General features: G+C 47.9%; 2 protein-coding genes across 13 annotated transcripts in view; one reads left to right on the plus strand and one right to left on the minus strand.

Annotated features, from left to right (window-relative positions):
- The window catches only part of ANGPT2 (angiopoietin 2), a 58496-nt gene extending 52275 nt beyond the window's left edge, over positions 1-6221 (minus strand). The window contains exon 1 of the mRNA XM_069573072.1: positions 5320-6221. Coding sequence (XP_069429173.1) covers positions 5320-5610 — 291 coding nt within the window. The 5' untranslated portion in view covers positions 5611-6221. The remainder of the gene's footprint in view (positions 1-5319) is intronic.
- The window catches only part of MCPH1 (microcephalin 1), a 230181-nt gene that overhangs the window by 148315 nt on the left and 66683 nt on the right, over positions 1-15183 (plus strand). The gene's annotated exons all lie outside the window — the stretch shown is intronic.

Here is a 15183-nt window from a genome sequence, read left to right on the forward strand (position 1 = left end):
CACAGTTATATGGATGGCTCAGACAGTAAAGAATCTGCCTGCAATGTGGGAGAGCCAGATTTGATCCCTGGGTCAGGAAGATCCTCTGGAGAAGGGAATGGCAACCCACAGCAGTGTTCTTGCCTGGAGAATCCCATGGACAGAGGAACCTGGCAAGCTGCAGTCCATGGGGTGGCAAAGAGTCTGACATGACTGAGCAACTAATACACACATACATATTTACACCAAGTGCATATGTTTGTATAGCTATAATTATAGGAGACAAAGGCTAGTTTGGTGAGTCGTCATTACCAGTAAGTAATAGAGATGCTCTGCAAATTATGAGCATCTGATCTGGAAGCAGTCTGTGTGTGTTCATGACTCATCGCATCGCCCTCTTCATCTCAGCCCAGGACCTCCAGAGCTGCCCGGGCCTGGGGTCCTTTGGGGTCCAGGATGTGGAACCGTGCGAGCCGCCGCCTCTGTCGCAGCAGCCGTCCCACTGATGGCCCCTCCCAGTGCTGACGGGCTCCATCACCCTGTTCTCCTCTCTACCTCCCTCTCCAGCCCCCAACTCTCCTTCCTCTCTTATATATTGCACACACCCCTTTAGTCCAGATTCTCCTTTACCTTCGTCTTCCAGATTTTCCCCTAAATGAAATCTTTCAGCCTCTTTTTCTGTCACTGTGAGCCCCCCAAAAAGAAGAAAAGATTCTGATCACTGTATAATACCACCATTCATGATTTAAGAAGAAGGAAATGTATTCGTTTTGATATTAAATTGTCGCAATAAAGGGCTAGCTTCCCTTGTGGCTTAGACTGGGGGGAAGGTTCAATCCCTGGGTTGAGAAGACCCCCTGGAAGAGCACATAGAAACCCACTCCAGTGTCCTTGCCAGGAGAAGTCCATGGACAGAGGAGCCTGGCAGGCTGCAATCCATGGGGTCGCAAAGAGTCGGACACGGCTGAGCAGGCATGTAAACGACAAAAATACATCGCTCAGTGTTCATCTTACGGAAGGGCCCTGTACTTCAAGAGGAAGCAGAATTTGCATCCTACTTTCTACTGTTTAACTTTTTAATTTACCTGGCCCATATATTACTCTCACATTTTTGTTTTATTCTTAAGAGGTACGTATGGCGAGAGCATTGATTGGCACTGTTGTTCTTCAATTACACACATACAAAGTTTCAGTTACTTAATGGAATAAAGTAAGTCCTGTGGACCAGCTTGAGCATCTGATCACCATTTGTAAGGTGACCAACATCCTCTTCAAGTTGCCTACAGTGCAGTAACTGGCTTAGAGAGTAGACTCCTGGGTTACAACTTGTTTGTAAACTGTAAAGGACCACATTGGTTAAAATCAGCCAATTTTCAAAATACAGTATGAAGACTAGCTGGTTGTCTGCGTCTGACAGAGGAGTCAGCTATGGTGGAAGGTGTGTGCACAGGTCCACTTCCTGCTTGGAGACTCTGTGGGCAAGCCTGCATCTTCACCCCGGAGGACACCGGCCTCGTTAACCCAGGATGTCAGACAGCCCCCCTCAGTACGTGGAGGCCACCTGCCCATGGAAAGTGGATGTTATGTCTATGCTGTATGCAATACAAACTATCCACACAGTAAGTGCGTATTTTTTTGTAATATATGTGGGTAGGCACACATTGTACTCTGCGTCATACAGTAAACACTATACTAAGCTTGCCTTTTCCTGCCTTAAATCTGCTGTGCTTTTCCTGCAGCAGTGAAACTTTCATCGTCTCTCCTTCCTTATTATGATGATACTAATGTCTGACTAAATAGTAATGGTAGTCATCTGCTCACAGTCTTGCCTAGACGGTTTAGTCAGCTTGATGAAGGCACGGCAGTTGCTTCCAGCAGTGAACAGTCACGTGTCGTGGCTCAGGCACAAGGGCAGTGCGGGTGGTGGGAACAGCGGGTCTGTCCCCGCAGCACCAGAGCCTTGGCTGAGGCTGCATGGAGTTTGCTTGCTTTCCTTTAATGAACCAAGCTCTCATTTGTTTGCTTGTTTGTTTGTTTAGGTATATGGCTGAGGAGTGTTTTGTAGGCACACAAGATCACTCACACTCACGCACTCACACACACATACACACAATCAGTCCCTGGCAGGTTTTGTAGCCACACAAGAACACACATACATGAGCCTCTCACCATCAGTTTTTCCCTTTAACCATAGTTTTTGTTCTTAGTAGCACAACTACTGCTCCCTGTATTTCAGCTAACGAATAGTTCTCATACTCTGTTGAAAGCATATAGCATCCTTGGTTGTAAAGAAAGAAAAGAATCTCCATTCAGGTTTACAGTTCCCAGCCTGTGCTTCTATCATTTAAAAAAATAATAAGATTACAAGGAAATGTCTGCATCAACTTAAGAGGCATTAGCTTTATTTTTCAAAACATTGTTTGCAAGCACAATAGGCTTTGCAGTTGTTTATAGCTTTTAAAGTATTCATCAGTATGAAATAACTGTTTATTTCCTTTCCCTGTTTCTTCTGATTGAGAACAAAAAAAAAAAATTTTGATACAAGATACAATGCACTCTGCTAAGTTGTTTGTCAGATTTTATAAAGTGCGTTTACTGTCCCTGGGGCAGAGGGTTAGAATAGCTGCAGGATTAGCAAGGGGATGTGACCCCATGTGGTGCTCTCTAGATCTCTGGGTGTGCTTGGTCCCTGACCATCACGATTGATCTTGTCCTTGCTCCCCAGCTGGCCAGTAAGGGCGCCTTCCCTGCGCTGTTCATTCATGCTCCCCTGCGCTCATTCAGAAGTCCACCGCTTCCTCTGCCTGGCCGGCTTGAGGGGCAGAGTGGCATCTCTCGATGAGGTGCAAAACTGCTTTCTTAATCCGAGCTCCCAAGGGGCTACTAGCCACAGAGAAGGAAAAATGGTGTTCATCTACCCTGAGATTCACCAGGCACTTGGTCTTATTTTCCTTCTCAGCAAGTTTTCTTAAAACCTTAAAAGGTTGTTTCCCCCCACCTTCCTCTCTCCTTCTTAGTGTTAATCAGGGAAAGAAAGGAAGCATGGAATCATAAAAAGAAAAAAAAAAAACTGCCCTGAAGTAAAGGAAATCTGCAGAACACAGCATGGTGCCTTTCTTTCTGTCATAATCTATCAATAGGGGTTCAGTTGTTGATCATTGTGGCTTATCTGTCTTCCCATTACATGTTATTTTCTCCCTTATGAGAAACGCAGTGTTTATTATCACAGGTGGCAAAACACTGAAGTAAAAAACAAGCAGAGGTTACATTCAATCACTGTAAGCGGGTCTCATGTTGGCGTTCCTGCTATCATTCTGAAACCAGGAGCCAGTAAAGCAGGCGAGCGCACACCCTGACTTTCTCACATGCGCATAACCCGGAGAGGCTGAGAGAGCAGGTGTGAGCCCTGAAAAGATCAACACGAAGTCACTCGCCGGCTAAAGAGAGAATTTAGAAACACCATTGTGCTACTGTTCAAATATTTGCTCATTGAACCTGGAAAGAAAAAATGTTGGTCACCTCGTGTCAGATTCCTGGTCCTCCTTCTCTAAACAGCATCTCAGAGATGGAGGAGCAGGGGGTTGTTTATCTAAGAGAGAAATACGAGCTCTGTATGTGGAGTTCCAGGTATACCTAACGTGGACTTCATTAAGCAAACATAATTCAGCCGTCCTGAATTTGGCAAGACACTCTTTTATGTTTCTTGACTGTGTATCCTAAGAGACGACTCGCTGGTCTGGTAGACTGTTCACTGTGAACAGAGCGTCTCGCATCCCGCTCCACGTCCAGCAGCCCTGGCGTTAAGCGAGCGGCGGGCTGCAGGGCAACCTGGGAAGAAATAGGAAGCCCGCGAGCAGATGTTGAGGATGGAAGTTTGCCTTCCAAACATGCGAACCTGTATGGCTGCATACTTTCTAAGTTTAACATCACTATTTGCACATCTGTGAATTTTAGGATATTTTTTTTTTTTTTTTTTTTTTGAAGCACCACAGGGAACTTCTTAGGAAAGAGAATTTGCCCAGAAGGGATCATGCTCACAGACAGGACTAATGAGTCTCATATTACAGGGCAAGTCTCTCTGATACATTTCTGTTGTTTTCTGTTCTTTGATTTGAAGCGACCCCTCTTGTTACACTGAATGCAGTGCCGAGAGGGCTTTCATTCATCTCGGCTCAGGACCAAAGCAATAACGTGGTCATTTCCTCTCTGAAGGTAGGAGAGCTAATGAGAAACACAGATTAGGAGCCAAGGTCTATTCTGAGATTAAGATAACGTGTCCTAACAGAAGGTTTACAGCGAAATGAAAGAGTCGGGCAGAGAGTTGAATGGGGGAAAGCGGGTTGTTGTTAAAAGTTCCCATCTGGCTTGAAGCCATTGTCCTCTGCTGTGCAAGCACCGTGGTGCGATGTCGCTGCGATAGTCAGTGAGGGAGCTCTGTGTGCAGTCTGTCTGAGCCCTCTTTAGAATAAACACAGCCCACAACAAGAACAACTTCAGGGTGGTTTGGGGTTTGTATAGACAGCTTCACGTATGGAAATGATAGCTTGTGAAAGCAAGACTGAGCTTTCAGTATCCTGAGTCCAATTCTCTGTGAAAAGCCTGAAGCAGTGGGCTCGTGGGAGCCCCAAGAACACGACCACCTTGTCACAGCGTCACCGCGGCCAGGTGCCCTGCACGCCCGCCCCGCATGGGGTCACCTTCAGAGCCGCTGGAGGAACTGAAGGGGCTGCACCACTAACTCTGCTGGCACGCTGGCAAAACTCACCCCCACCGACAGATGACAAGCGCTCGCATAAAACCCCCGAGGTTCTGAGAAATGGATGGTCTGCTTTACTTAATTTCCTCCCGTTTACCCGGAGCCCCGATCTATTTTAGTAAATAAATTCAGGAAATTGGTAAAGCACTTTACTCCATCCGTTATGTATCCGTAATTAAGGCGATTGTCACGTTTTTCCTGGCTCCGGCACTATGTTGCTCACAGCTTCCCTCCCGCGCCTGCGACCGGTTTATAAGGTCCCTATAAAGGGGTGTCACGGAGTTTAAACCACTGGCACAAACAACACAGCCCATACGTTGTGCAGAGAAGGGCACTTCCTCTGTTCATAAAGATTCCTGACCTTAGAGACGTCTCTCCACTGATCCCAGCACTGTCTCCCAGTAAAGCGTGTCCCTGTTCAGCCCCGGCTCCTTTGCAGGGCAGCACAGGAGACAGCAAGTGGCCGTTCACTCAGAGGTGTCAGCCACCACCCCCCTGCCCTGGCCGCCCCCTCCTGTCCACCCGCCGGGCTGGCAGTGAAACCTGAGCCGGCGACGCCGTGCCCGGGAGCGGCGCCTCCTCACCTTCATGAGCCACTGCGTGTTGTTCTCCATGATGTTCTCCAGCACCTGCAGCCTCTGCACCGAGTCGTCGTAGTCAAGGGGCGCGTCCCTCTGCACGGCGTTGGGCACGTAGGCGCTGGAGGGCGAGCGGCAGTGGTCCGTCTCCGGCAGGAGGAACGTGTAGCTACAGGCTCCGTGCTGAACCTGATACTGTTTCTTCCCAGCGGCGATGTCCGTGCCCTTCCGAGAGCCGCTGTGGGCTGTGGCTACGGCCAGATCACAGCTCAGAGTCAAGAAAACAAGCTGCCACATTCTTTCTGTCTGTCGGTAATAAACCACCCGCTCAGCAAACTTCCAGGCGCATGAGAGTCCCGGCGCTAAGCTGCCCTCTCAGACGCGGGGCTCGGGGGCAGAGGCTCAAGGTCCATCAAGGGAAGCCTCCTGTTCCCTCCTTTCCCAGCCTTGGTCTCTGCTGCCGTCTCCTCTCTGGCCTCGCAGCAGACTGTCAGATCACAGTGGGGAGAAGAGCCCTGCTCCCCGTGAGGGCTGCATTCGCCTTCCAGACCCGCGTCAGCGCTGCTTTGTCTCTCTTCCCCAGATTCTCCAGTGTCAGGGTCCGAATCAATCACTTTCCTTTCCTTATATGATAAGTTGATAAGAGCAGGCAGACATGTGCAGCCGGCGGCTCCGCCCTCCCGGCTTGCGCGTTATCTTCCTGTAGGGGGGTCACCAGCCAGGCCACAGGAAAAATCCGGGCTTGATGTGTACTGTCCAACCGGGACTATATGCTGCAGAAGCCCTCTGGGAAAAACCGATCAGTTACAGGACCCCTGGGTATTTCAGAGGCACCACCCTAATTGACTGTTTCCTAGAGAGAGCCTGTAGGTCTCCTGTGTCTGAAACTGATTTCACAGCGCAAAGCTGGTAAATATCTGGGGCAATAGCTTTAAAGTACAATGAAAGTTCCTGTTTTTTCCTTTAGGAATAAAAATACTGCAAATATGTCAGGACTTTGGTTTATTTTTGTTATTACAAACAAAGAGGAAGAAGTCTCGCTCTTGTAAACTCTGTGCCTTTTCATAGGGAAAATAGTTTCGTTGGTATTACTTGATTTTTGAACCATTTAGCCAAGTATGCAAAACTTTCATCTTAAAACAGCTGGATAGGAACATCACGCTTTATTCAATTTGTGTTAGGAAAGTCAGTTTCTGAGCACTGACATTTCATCTTTTAAGCAAAATACCCACTCCAGTACTTAACGTAAACTTAATATATTACTAGCCTGATTAATTGTCCACTAAATTAGAATCCATAGAAAAATCAGAATTTAAGAGGGAGTTGAGAGTGGCATATATGAACTTCTCCTTTATTAGGTCAGAATTTGCTCAAATCCAATCATTTTGTAACATATCATCCAGGATCAGTTGAATCAGTCCCACTCAGTGCTGGACTCCGGCAAATCACTTCTTTTTCATTAACCCCAAAGTCCTTGTCTGCCAGATTCAAGGGCTGCGTTAACTCCCAAGGTTTTTCTGTTTCAATTCTGTGGATCCATAAATCCTCCAGGGTACTTCCTTCAATAGCTAAAACTTGACGTTTGGGGGCTGACAGTATGCTCGCTCACCAGCCAGTGTGCATGGTGGGGGTCGGGGACAGGGGGAGGCGCCGCTACGTGGAGCCCCTGAGAGGGTCTGTCCATGCCCAAGGGCATGAGATTCCTCCCAGGCAGCAGTGGCCAGCTCAGCACTGACCCAGTGGACCTCGTCCTCCTGTAAGGCCAGTGTCCATGTAATCATGCAAGTGAATTGTGTCAAGAGACCTGATTAGACCTTCAGAGACATCCCTCCTGTGCAATGACAGATATTTTTATTATGATATCTCAAGCTGTTACTTGCCCTCAGCACGGCATTGTCACTTAATCCACCCACAGGGTCCTGTTATTGAATGTTTGGATAAAATAGGTCATGTCATTTTTCTAAGAAGGGGTTTGTAGATGCCCCCAGATTCTCAAAGGGCTTGACGGCTCAGGAAGCTAGAACTTAATTTTGGTGCAAGGTCTCCACTAAGGGAACAAGTTAAAGATACACCTATTCAGGCTACTAACTGCAGAGGGACACGTGTAGGATTTGAAGACGGGACTCGTGTTAGAACCCTGATTCTCGGAGATCTGCAGCAAATGCTTAACTCCTCTAAGCCTCAGTTTCCCTACCTGCAAAATAGGAGGGTTCTTTCTCAGCAGCACTTTTAGAGTTAAAATGATACGAAGTAATGCATGTAACTCAAGAAATATTACTTTCCTTCTCCGGCACTTCCCATTAAAATTTCCACTGTCAGATATTGTCGCTGTGTTACTCTCTGGCTGACCATGAAGCAGAAACACAGGGGGCGCTTTTTTCATCCAAACTGCTTCCCCATTTGCAAGCGTATATTATAAGGTAATAATGTCGCACATGTGGTTTCCAAGATCATCTGTCTGCTTCTCAGGCAAACAGGGTGGTTTAAAAAGAAGCCGCAGAAAGAGCGGGCACCACAAGTAGTCCTTGTCTGCTGGGTGCTGGGGGGCGTGATGGCGCGTCGGACATAGAGGAGCAGAGAGAGTGAGGCGGGGAGACCCCGGCCCTGGGAGGGGACACCCAGGAGGAGCGCGTGTTGCCTCCAGGGCACCGGTTCTGCCGCTGGTGGGAGGGGGTGCTCCTTTGTCCAGGCCCTCCGGCCCAGGCGTGCAGTGGGCAGCCTGTAGGTACGTGGAAATTCTTCCCTGAGGCTTGGAGGGGAGTGGGGGTTGGCAGGCGTGCCCCGTAAAGTGTCCAGGAGTAAGTATTTCAGGTTCCTGGGCCACACGGGCTCTGTCACAGCTGCTCAACTCTGCCGTCGTAGTGTAGAAGCCATCAAGAGAAAACCCTCGAGGATGGGAGGTGGCTGTGTGCCAACGAAGCATTATTCGTTGACACTGAAATTTGAACTTATCATAATTTCCACGTCATGAAATATTCTCTGGATTTTTTTCAGTCTTTTAAAAATGTAGGAACCAGTCTTAGCTCACTGGCCGTTCCACGGGGACCGCAGGCGCTGGAGGGGGTTGCGGGGGGGCTGTGACACAGTCTCCAGTCCTCTCTGGGCACAGGCAGTGTAAGAGGGAACCTCCAGGAGCCTTCCATGCCTCAGAGCAGCGCCCGTTCTCCCAAGGACGAGAACTGTGAGACAGGCCGGGGGAAAGGGCTCATTGAAGGGACGGGAACATTCGACCAAAAAGAAAAGTGCCGCTTGGAAGCTGGATCTAAACTCCAAGAGGGAAGAGGCCCTGGGAGAACTGCGTCAGTGTGAAAGCAGAGCAGCGCCTTCAGGGCTGGATGGTGGGCTGAATGTTGCACCACGAGGAAGCGGGGGAAGACGGGCGTGTCCACCACAGCCAGCTGGAGACCCCAGAGGGACCAGCAGGGCCGAGCGGGGCCTCCCTGGGGCAGTCAGGCGGGAAGACTCTGCCCTGGGCGCAGACTCACCCCCAGCACGCACTTGTTTCCTGAGCGCCGGGCAGCAGGCAGCAGTCGCTACTTGCACCCCAGCCTGGGGATGGAGGCTGGATGCAGCCTTGACTGCTTCTCAGAGCTGTTCAGTTTCAAAGAGAATCTTGAGTTTCCGTCAATGACTTGCTGACAGGCTCACTAAAGGCAGATGGGGCTATAAAACGAGAAATATTATTACAGCCTTCCCAAAAGCTGCCTTCCTGCCCAGCCAATTTTTTTTCTTCTTTTTTTTTTTTGTCCTAACAGCTCTGCCGAACAGCTGTGTGTGGTGCTATTTATTTTCTTAATAATGTTTGTTTTCTCCCCTGTACTGTATGTCATCAGCTGAAATTCCGGAGGCTCCCATTTACTCGCTGTAGCGCTGTATCAAGTTCCCCTTTTCCACTTTGCCATCAGGGAGTAAACCCTCATTTGATGGCACCAGCAGGACCACGTGGCCGTCTTCCCTGGTAGAGAGGAGCGCTGCGGAGCTCTGACGAGGGCGCCTCTGCTCGAGGGCGCCTCTGCTCCAGGCCGCCCTGCAGAGCAGACGTGCCGGACCAGTGGGAAAAGCCTGGTCATGGCTCCAGAGACGTAGGTCCAGAGTCGATGTGGGACTTGCTTCTCTTGGATCTGGGATCTGATTGACCCCAACCTTCCCAGGACCACCCATGAGGTGCTGGATTGCTGGTTCTGGAGGCCAGAAGCCAAGAAACAGTGCCAGCTTGAACTCAGTGCAGTGCGGGGCAGCCCCCAAGGCATGGATCACCAGACAGGGTTTCAGGGAAACCTGCGTGACTTCTGCTCTTTCCAGGGAGCCTGCTTAATACTCATATCTAACGGGTTAGTTATACTGTTGGACTAAGGAGGGACAGAAGTGGGTCAGCTGTTGCGGGGGGGGTTGGGGGTGGTCATTGCTGTCTGAGCAGCAAGAGTATGTGGCAAGTGTCCACTCCGAAAGCCCGTGGCTAATGGGGAGTAATGAGAAACCACGCAGACGTACTTAGGGGCGCATTGATGTCCCACGTCACCTGGCGTTTTGTGCCAGTCTCTTTCCATCGCGTCTGGGCAGATCCCCAGAGTTGGTCTTGCACCCGCTGGTCTCTGCCATGCGGCGAAGTGGCCGTCACCATGGCACTGATGTCCGCAGGCCTCGGTGGCTGGGCCGGCATGGGCTTAGTTTTTCAAAAGTGCTGTGCTGGTGTGAGAGGACCTCCGGGTGCTGAAATACCCCTGCTAGGTGACGCTGAGGACAGTCTTGGCTCTCAGCCGTTCACAGACAGCGGGCTCCTCAGGACCCCAGGGCATGGGGCCTTTCACCCACCTCCCTCTCCCACCTCCTTCTGTCCTGACCTTTTTAAAGTCAGTTAAATCGGCCAGCATGTTTACAGTTTAGTGTGCAGTGTACAGGGGAAGCCATTAAGAAGCTCACTGGACATCAGATTGTTACAAGAGAAAAAGTTACTCTTACTACTTTTTTTTCCCCAAATTGTATGCAACAATGAATGAGAGCCGAAGAAGCCACAAGGAAAAAGGAAAGAAAGGGCAAGAAGAGGGGGAAGGGAACAGAAAGTGAGTATTTCGGCTTCTGGAAGCAGGCCCCCTCGTGGTGAGTCACAGAAGAGCTGTCTCTGTTCTGCGTCTCGTCCGTGGAACGGACCTGAAGGGGCTCGCGTGGGGTCCAGAGCCGTCTTGCAGAAGCTGTGGGCGGCCCCTCCCTGGAGGAGCTGGCCAAGTTGAGCCAGTGTTAGATGCCGAGACGGCAGGCTGCGGGGGTCAGTCCCCAGCTGCAGGGTCTGAGGACGGTAGCAAGGAGAAAGCCTCTTAAAGAGAGACAGAGGAAAGAGACAGAGGAAAGAGAGACAGAGGAAAGAGAAGGCCTGTAGATGCCAGTACACACACGTGGCGCTGTGGGAGGCTGACCTTGCTCCTGTGACGGACCTGGAAACCAAGGCTCGGCGGGGCGAGGCCACAGGCCTCCGCCAGCCCCCCACATCTCAGGGCCTTTCTTTCACACTCGTGGATTTAAGTGGAAGTTAAAGCAGTGCTTTTGTCTCTTGCTTCTTTAGTATCTGTTCCGTTTTGGTTGCTATGGCGTGTGGAGTCTTAGCATAGCAAGCAGGACCTTTGCTCCCTCCCGGGGAAAGCACCCACGCCCCCCGAGTTGGAAGTGCAGAGTCTTAACCACTGGACCGCCAGGAAGTCCTGAGCCATGACTTCTTTTTAATCCCGATTTTAACATGGAAAGCTCAGCCACCCTTGGAGAACTGTGGGGAATCTCCATCACGTCACATGGCTGCCACCTCTGCGCTGCACAGACAGCACACCACAGAGACGTAACCCGTTCCACTGGTGGGTCCACCTTCTGTGGCCTTCGGTCACCCAAGTGGGGGCAGCCTGTCATGGACAGGGCCGCCATGTGCCCACCTGGATGCGGGGTCTGTCTGCCCATGGGCGCATGGAGCGGCGCAGACTCAGCCTGGTCGTTCTCACCGAGGAGGGACTCTGCGGAGGTCCAGCCTCTGGTCTGCCTGCATCAGTTACGCTGTCTATGTCCGTCCTTGCCATCTTTCCAGTTTCCTGGTGTCAACTTTTCTTTTTTTCTCCTTTCTTTGCCTTTTTAATTTCATGCCCTGTCGCTGGCTGAAAGAGGGTGATGTTCCTTTGAGAATACGTACAGTTTCTGAAACGAAGTATGCTGCCCAGTTTAGCACGATTTTCTGTCCTAGCTGCAATTAAACATACATAGCATTTGCCATAAAAGAGCTGGCCCGTTCCATATAGGGGAGAGCTAAGTGGCGTTTACTTAGAATCAGGTACTGGCTCCATTAAATTCACCTTTGCAGAAGATGAGGAAATGTATAATTTGTTAAAATAAGTGTCTGCCTGCCGGAGGAGGAGAGAAAGCCTTTGCCAGATGTGTTTTCAGGCAATTTCCTTTCCTGGGAAATAGCCATCTTCCCTGCATGCCCCTCATGTTGTCACTTTCAGAGCAGATAGACTTGAGTGCCGGGCGTTAAAGGGCAGAGGCCTCGATAGCATCGCCTTATCTGAGACGATGATCTTCCTGCTTGCAGCTGTGTGACTTCTCTTTGACAGGGAGCTGTAGGCATCTGTGTGTCAGAAGGTTAGCACTGATGGAAGGGTCAGAGTTAATACTGAGAAAAATATTTTTCATTCTTATTTAGGTTATTGGTTGTCATTCTTACTTAAGTTAGTTCAGTCAAAGAAGTACCAAACCCTCACTCATTCTAACTTATCTGAGTGTTTACTGTGTCATTATGTCTGAAAGACTTTTAGAGAAGTTTGTTTTTGTTTTGTTTTTTTAAGGAAACTTAGAAGATTCCTGAATCTTTGACAGTTTTGTACTGCCATGAACCAGCAGAGCATCAGCTCAAGACAGTTTGCTTTGTAAAGCCACATTGTGTATAATATGGAACCTGAAGAACTGAAAAGAAAAAGCTTTTTATTTATGAGAAACTTGGGAAATATCCAAGTAACTATTTTTCTAAGATTTCATGATGAATTCCCTGAATTTTTAGGAATATGTTAGTTTATGTAATTCTTCTGTTACATGCAGTTATCTCAAATGCTGTTTGATTTTAAAATATTTTCATCCTCCAATATTTTTGTTTTATCTTTCCATCAAAAAAAGTGCCTAAAAGGTCAAGATACAAGTCATAACTTGAAAAAGGCAGTGAGTGGATGAAATTCTAAAACAATAGATGAGTGCATTAGCCTGATAATATTTCTGCCAGTAATTCTGTGTCCTGTTTTCTGCCCGTATGTAGAAAAAAAAGGCTAAACATTCTCTTTCAGTGGATTGATGTCAGTGATTACTGTTTTGCTTATGACCAATGAAAAGTCAATAAAATCTTTCCTTTGACTAACACTGTTGTTAGAGTGTTTTGAAGTGGGCTTCAAAACAGAAAAGATTTTGAAGTGGGCTTATGAGTTGTAATTTTATACTAAATGTTCCTAATTTCAGCAAAGCTACTGAGAAGTCAGATCCTGTTGCCTGTGAAAAATGTGTCTAGTCTCCCTGCCATAACCATCCTACTGAAGAACTGTCCAAATTCCTCTCAGAATGAGTTTTCTCTTGAGAGTGGCCTAATGCCATCGAGATAAATCTCTGTTTAATCTAAATTTATAAATTTTTTATCTTAATTATTGAGAAACCTTTTTAAATAAGAAAGATAAAAATGTCATGTGTGTTATTTCCATGAAGATATATTATCTTTCTTGGTTATAGGTTAGCATAAATAAAATTGCTTATGTCAAAGAAGTAAAAAAAATAATAAAAGCACGTGACCCCCTTTTGGTATTCCTGTCTGTCTAACTGACTTGATGTTAAAAAATCTTCCTGTGGGAAATTAGGCTTGATTGTGGAGTTACATGTACTAAAAGTCATTTTTGAAGAATTATATATAGTTTTTGAAGAATTATAAGTATAATAAATAGTTATGCATAAAAGGAAATGATGTTTGCATCCAAGTGTATAAAAATACTCCATGCCATTCCTGTTCCTTCAGGAATCTAAGTACGGGGTCTGCCAGGGATTTCTGTCCTTCCTGATAATCTATGTATATGCCCTACTTTTCCTCTTAATCCCATCTCAAGCAATGTCTTTTGTACTCCATTAATAATGAACTGTACTTCCCAAAGTGTTCCATTTTAAGGAAAGGGCCTAAATTCAAAGAAAGACTAATACAAAAGAAAAAATTAAAGGAAGTAAGTTGTACAAAGCCTGTGAAGAGAGGACATTTATAGCAGTATTAAGATACCTAGTTCCTGGCATCTGTTTCCCTCAAGAGAAAAAAAAAAAAAAACTCAACAATAGTTTTTGAAAGCCTTAAAATGATCCTAGTAGAATATTTACAGGAAAAAGTATATTATTGACTCACCTATCCCCAAAATCTTGATGTGTGTTTCAGGGACATTGTTAGTTTATAGGTCGAAAAGTCTTGCTTGTCTACACTAGAAATTAAAGCAAAACAAGAATCTGCTGTGGATGATACCTAGAGGAAAATGCTGCTTGTAATACTCACCTGCTCCCTCTGCTGGCCTGCTAACAGGGAGCAGGCGAAACTCGCCGTGTTCTCTAATTAAAGTCATTAAGAGAAATGACACGCGATTTAGAACTTAAAGCAGTAGCCACTAATACACTGCCCAGAACACTTTCGTTATAATTTTAGTGCAAAAGGGTACCACAGCAGATGTTAGACACCTTCAGTGTAGACACACACACGCAGTGAAAAATGCTTTCAAGCATTTGATTAGCACGTAGAGAGCCAGAGTCTGTTTCTCTCGTCGTCGGATGATCAGGTTGCTTCCCGAGTGAGTGAAGCCATGTGATTCTCACAGCAGGAAGGGGAGAGGTCTCTGCTGTCCGGCTCCTTAGAGGACAAGCTTAGAGACCTGATCTTGCTATTAGCAAGTTTGTCAGAGTCTTATGAGGTAGATCACTGCTTTGTACATGGCATAAATCTTAAGCCTAGGCTTTTCTAGATGAAAGTAAATAGCTGAGTGGCCTCCATTCTTCTTGACCCTTGATGGCCCAGCAGTGCCTGCTCTGCGGACTTCTGCTCTGGATGAGACCGATAGTGATAGTGAATAAAGAAATCCCAGTCTGGCCAGTAAACAGGTAGCCCAGAGTGTCACTGAGACGCCACAAGTGATTGAAGTGAAGATCTGCAAGGTATGGTGTAGTCGGCACGGTGAAGGCGAGAAGTGAAAGTGAACATCGCTCAGCCGTGTCCGGCTCTTTATGACTGCGTGGACCATGGGATTCTCCAGGCCAGAATACTGCAGTGGGTAGCCTTTCCCTTTTCCAGGGGATCTTCCCAACCTGGGGATCTGACCCAGGTCTCCCACACTGCATGTGGGTTCTTTACCAGGTGAGCCACCAGGGAGGCCCAAGAATGCTGGAGTGGGCAGCCGATCCCTGCTCCAGCGGATCTTCCTGACCCAGGCATTGAATACCAGTCGGCATGGTAACTTTTTATAAATCTGTCATTGCTTTGAGGGTCTTTGTTATGATTGAATTGTATCCCCTAAGCATTCATCCATTGATGTTCCAGCTCCCAGTCCGTCTGGGTCTGGCGCTATTTACTAATCGAATCATCAGAAATGTAATTAGATAAAATGGGTCACACCTGAGCAGGGTGAGGACTGATCTAAATGACCGGTGACCTTATGATAAGGGGAAGTGTGGAAGCAGACTCATCCACAGGAGAACACCCTGTGAAGATGAAGGCAGAGGTCAGGGTGAGGCTTCTGCCACCAAGGACCCCCAAAGGTTGCCGACAACCCCCAGAGGCTGGAGAGAGGCTTGCTCACATTCTCCCTCCCAGCCGTCAGAAGGAACTGGTCCTGCAGACAC

This window comes from Ovis canadensis, chromosome 26 (assembly GCF_042477335.2).
Source record: "Ovis canadensis isolate MfBH-ARS-UI-01 breed Bighorn chromosome 26, ARS-UI_OviCan_v2, whole genome shotgun sequence".
Classification (NCBI taxonomy): domain Eukaryota; kingdom Metazoa; phylum Chordata; class Mammalia; order Artiodactyla; family Bovidae; genus Ovis; species Ovis canadensis.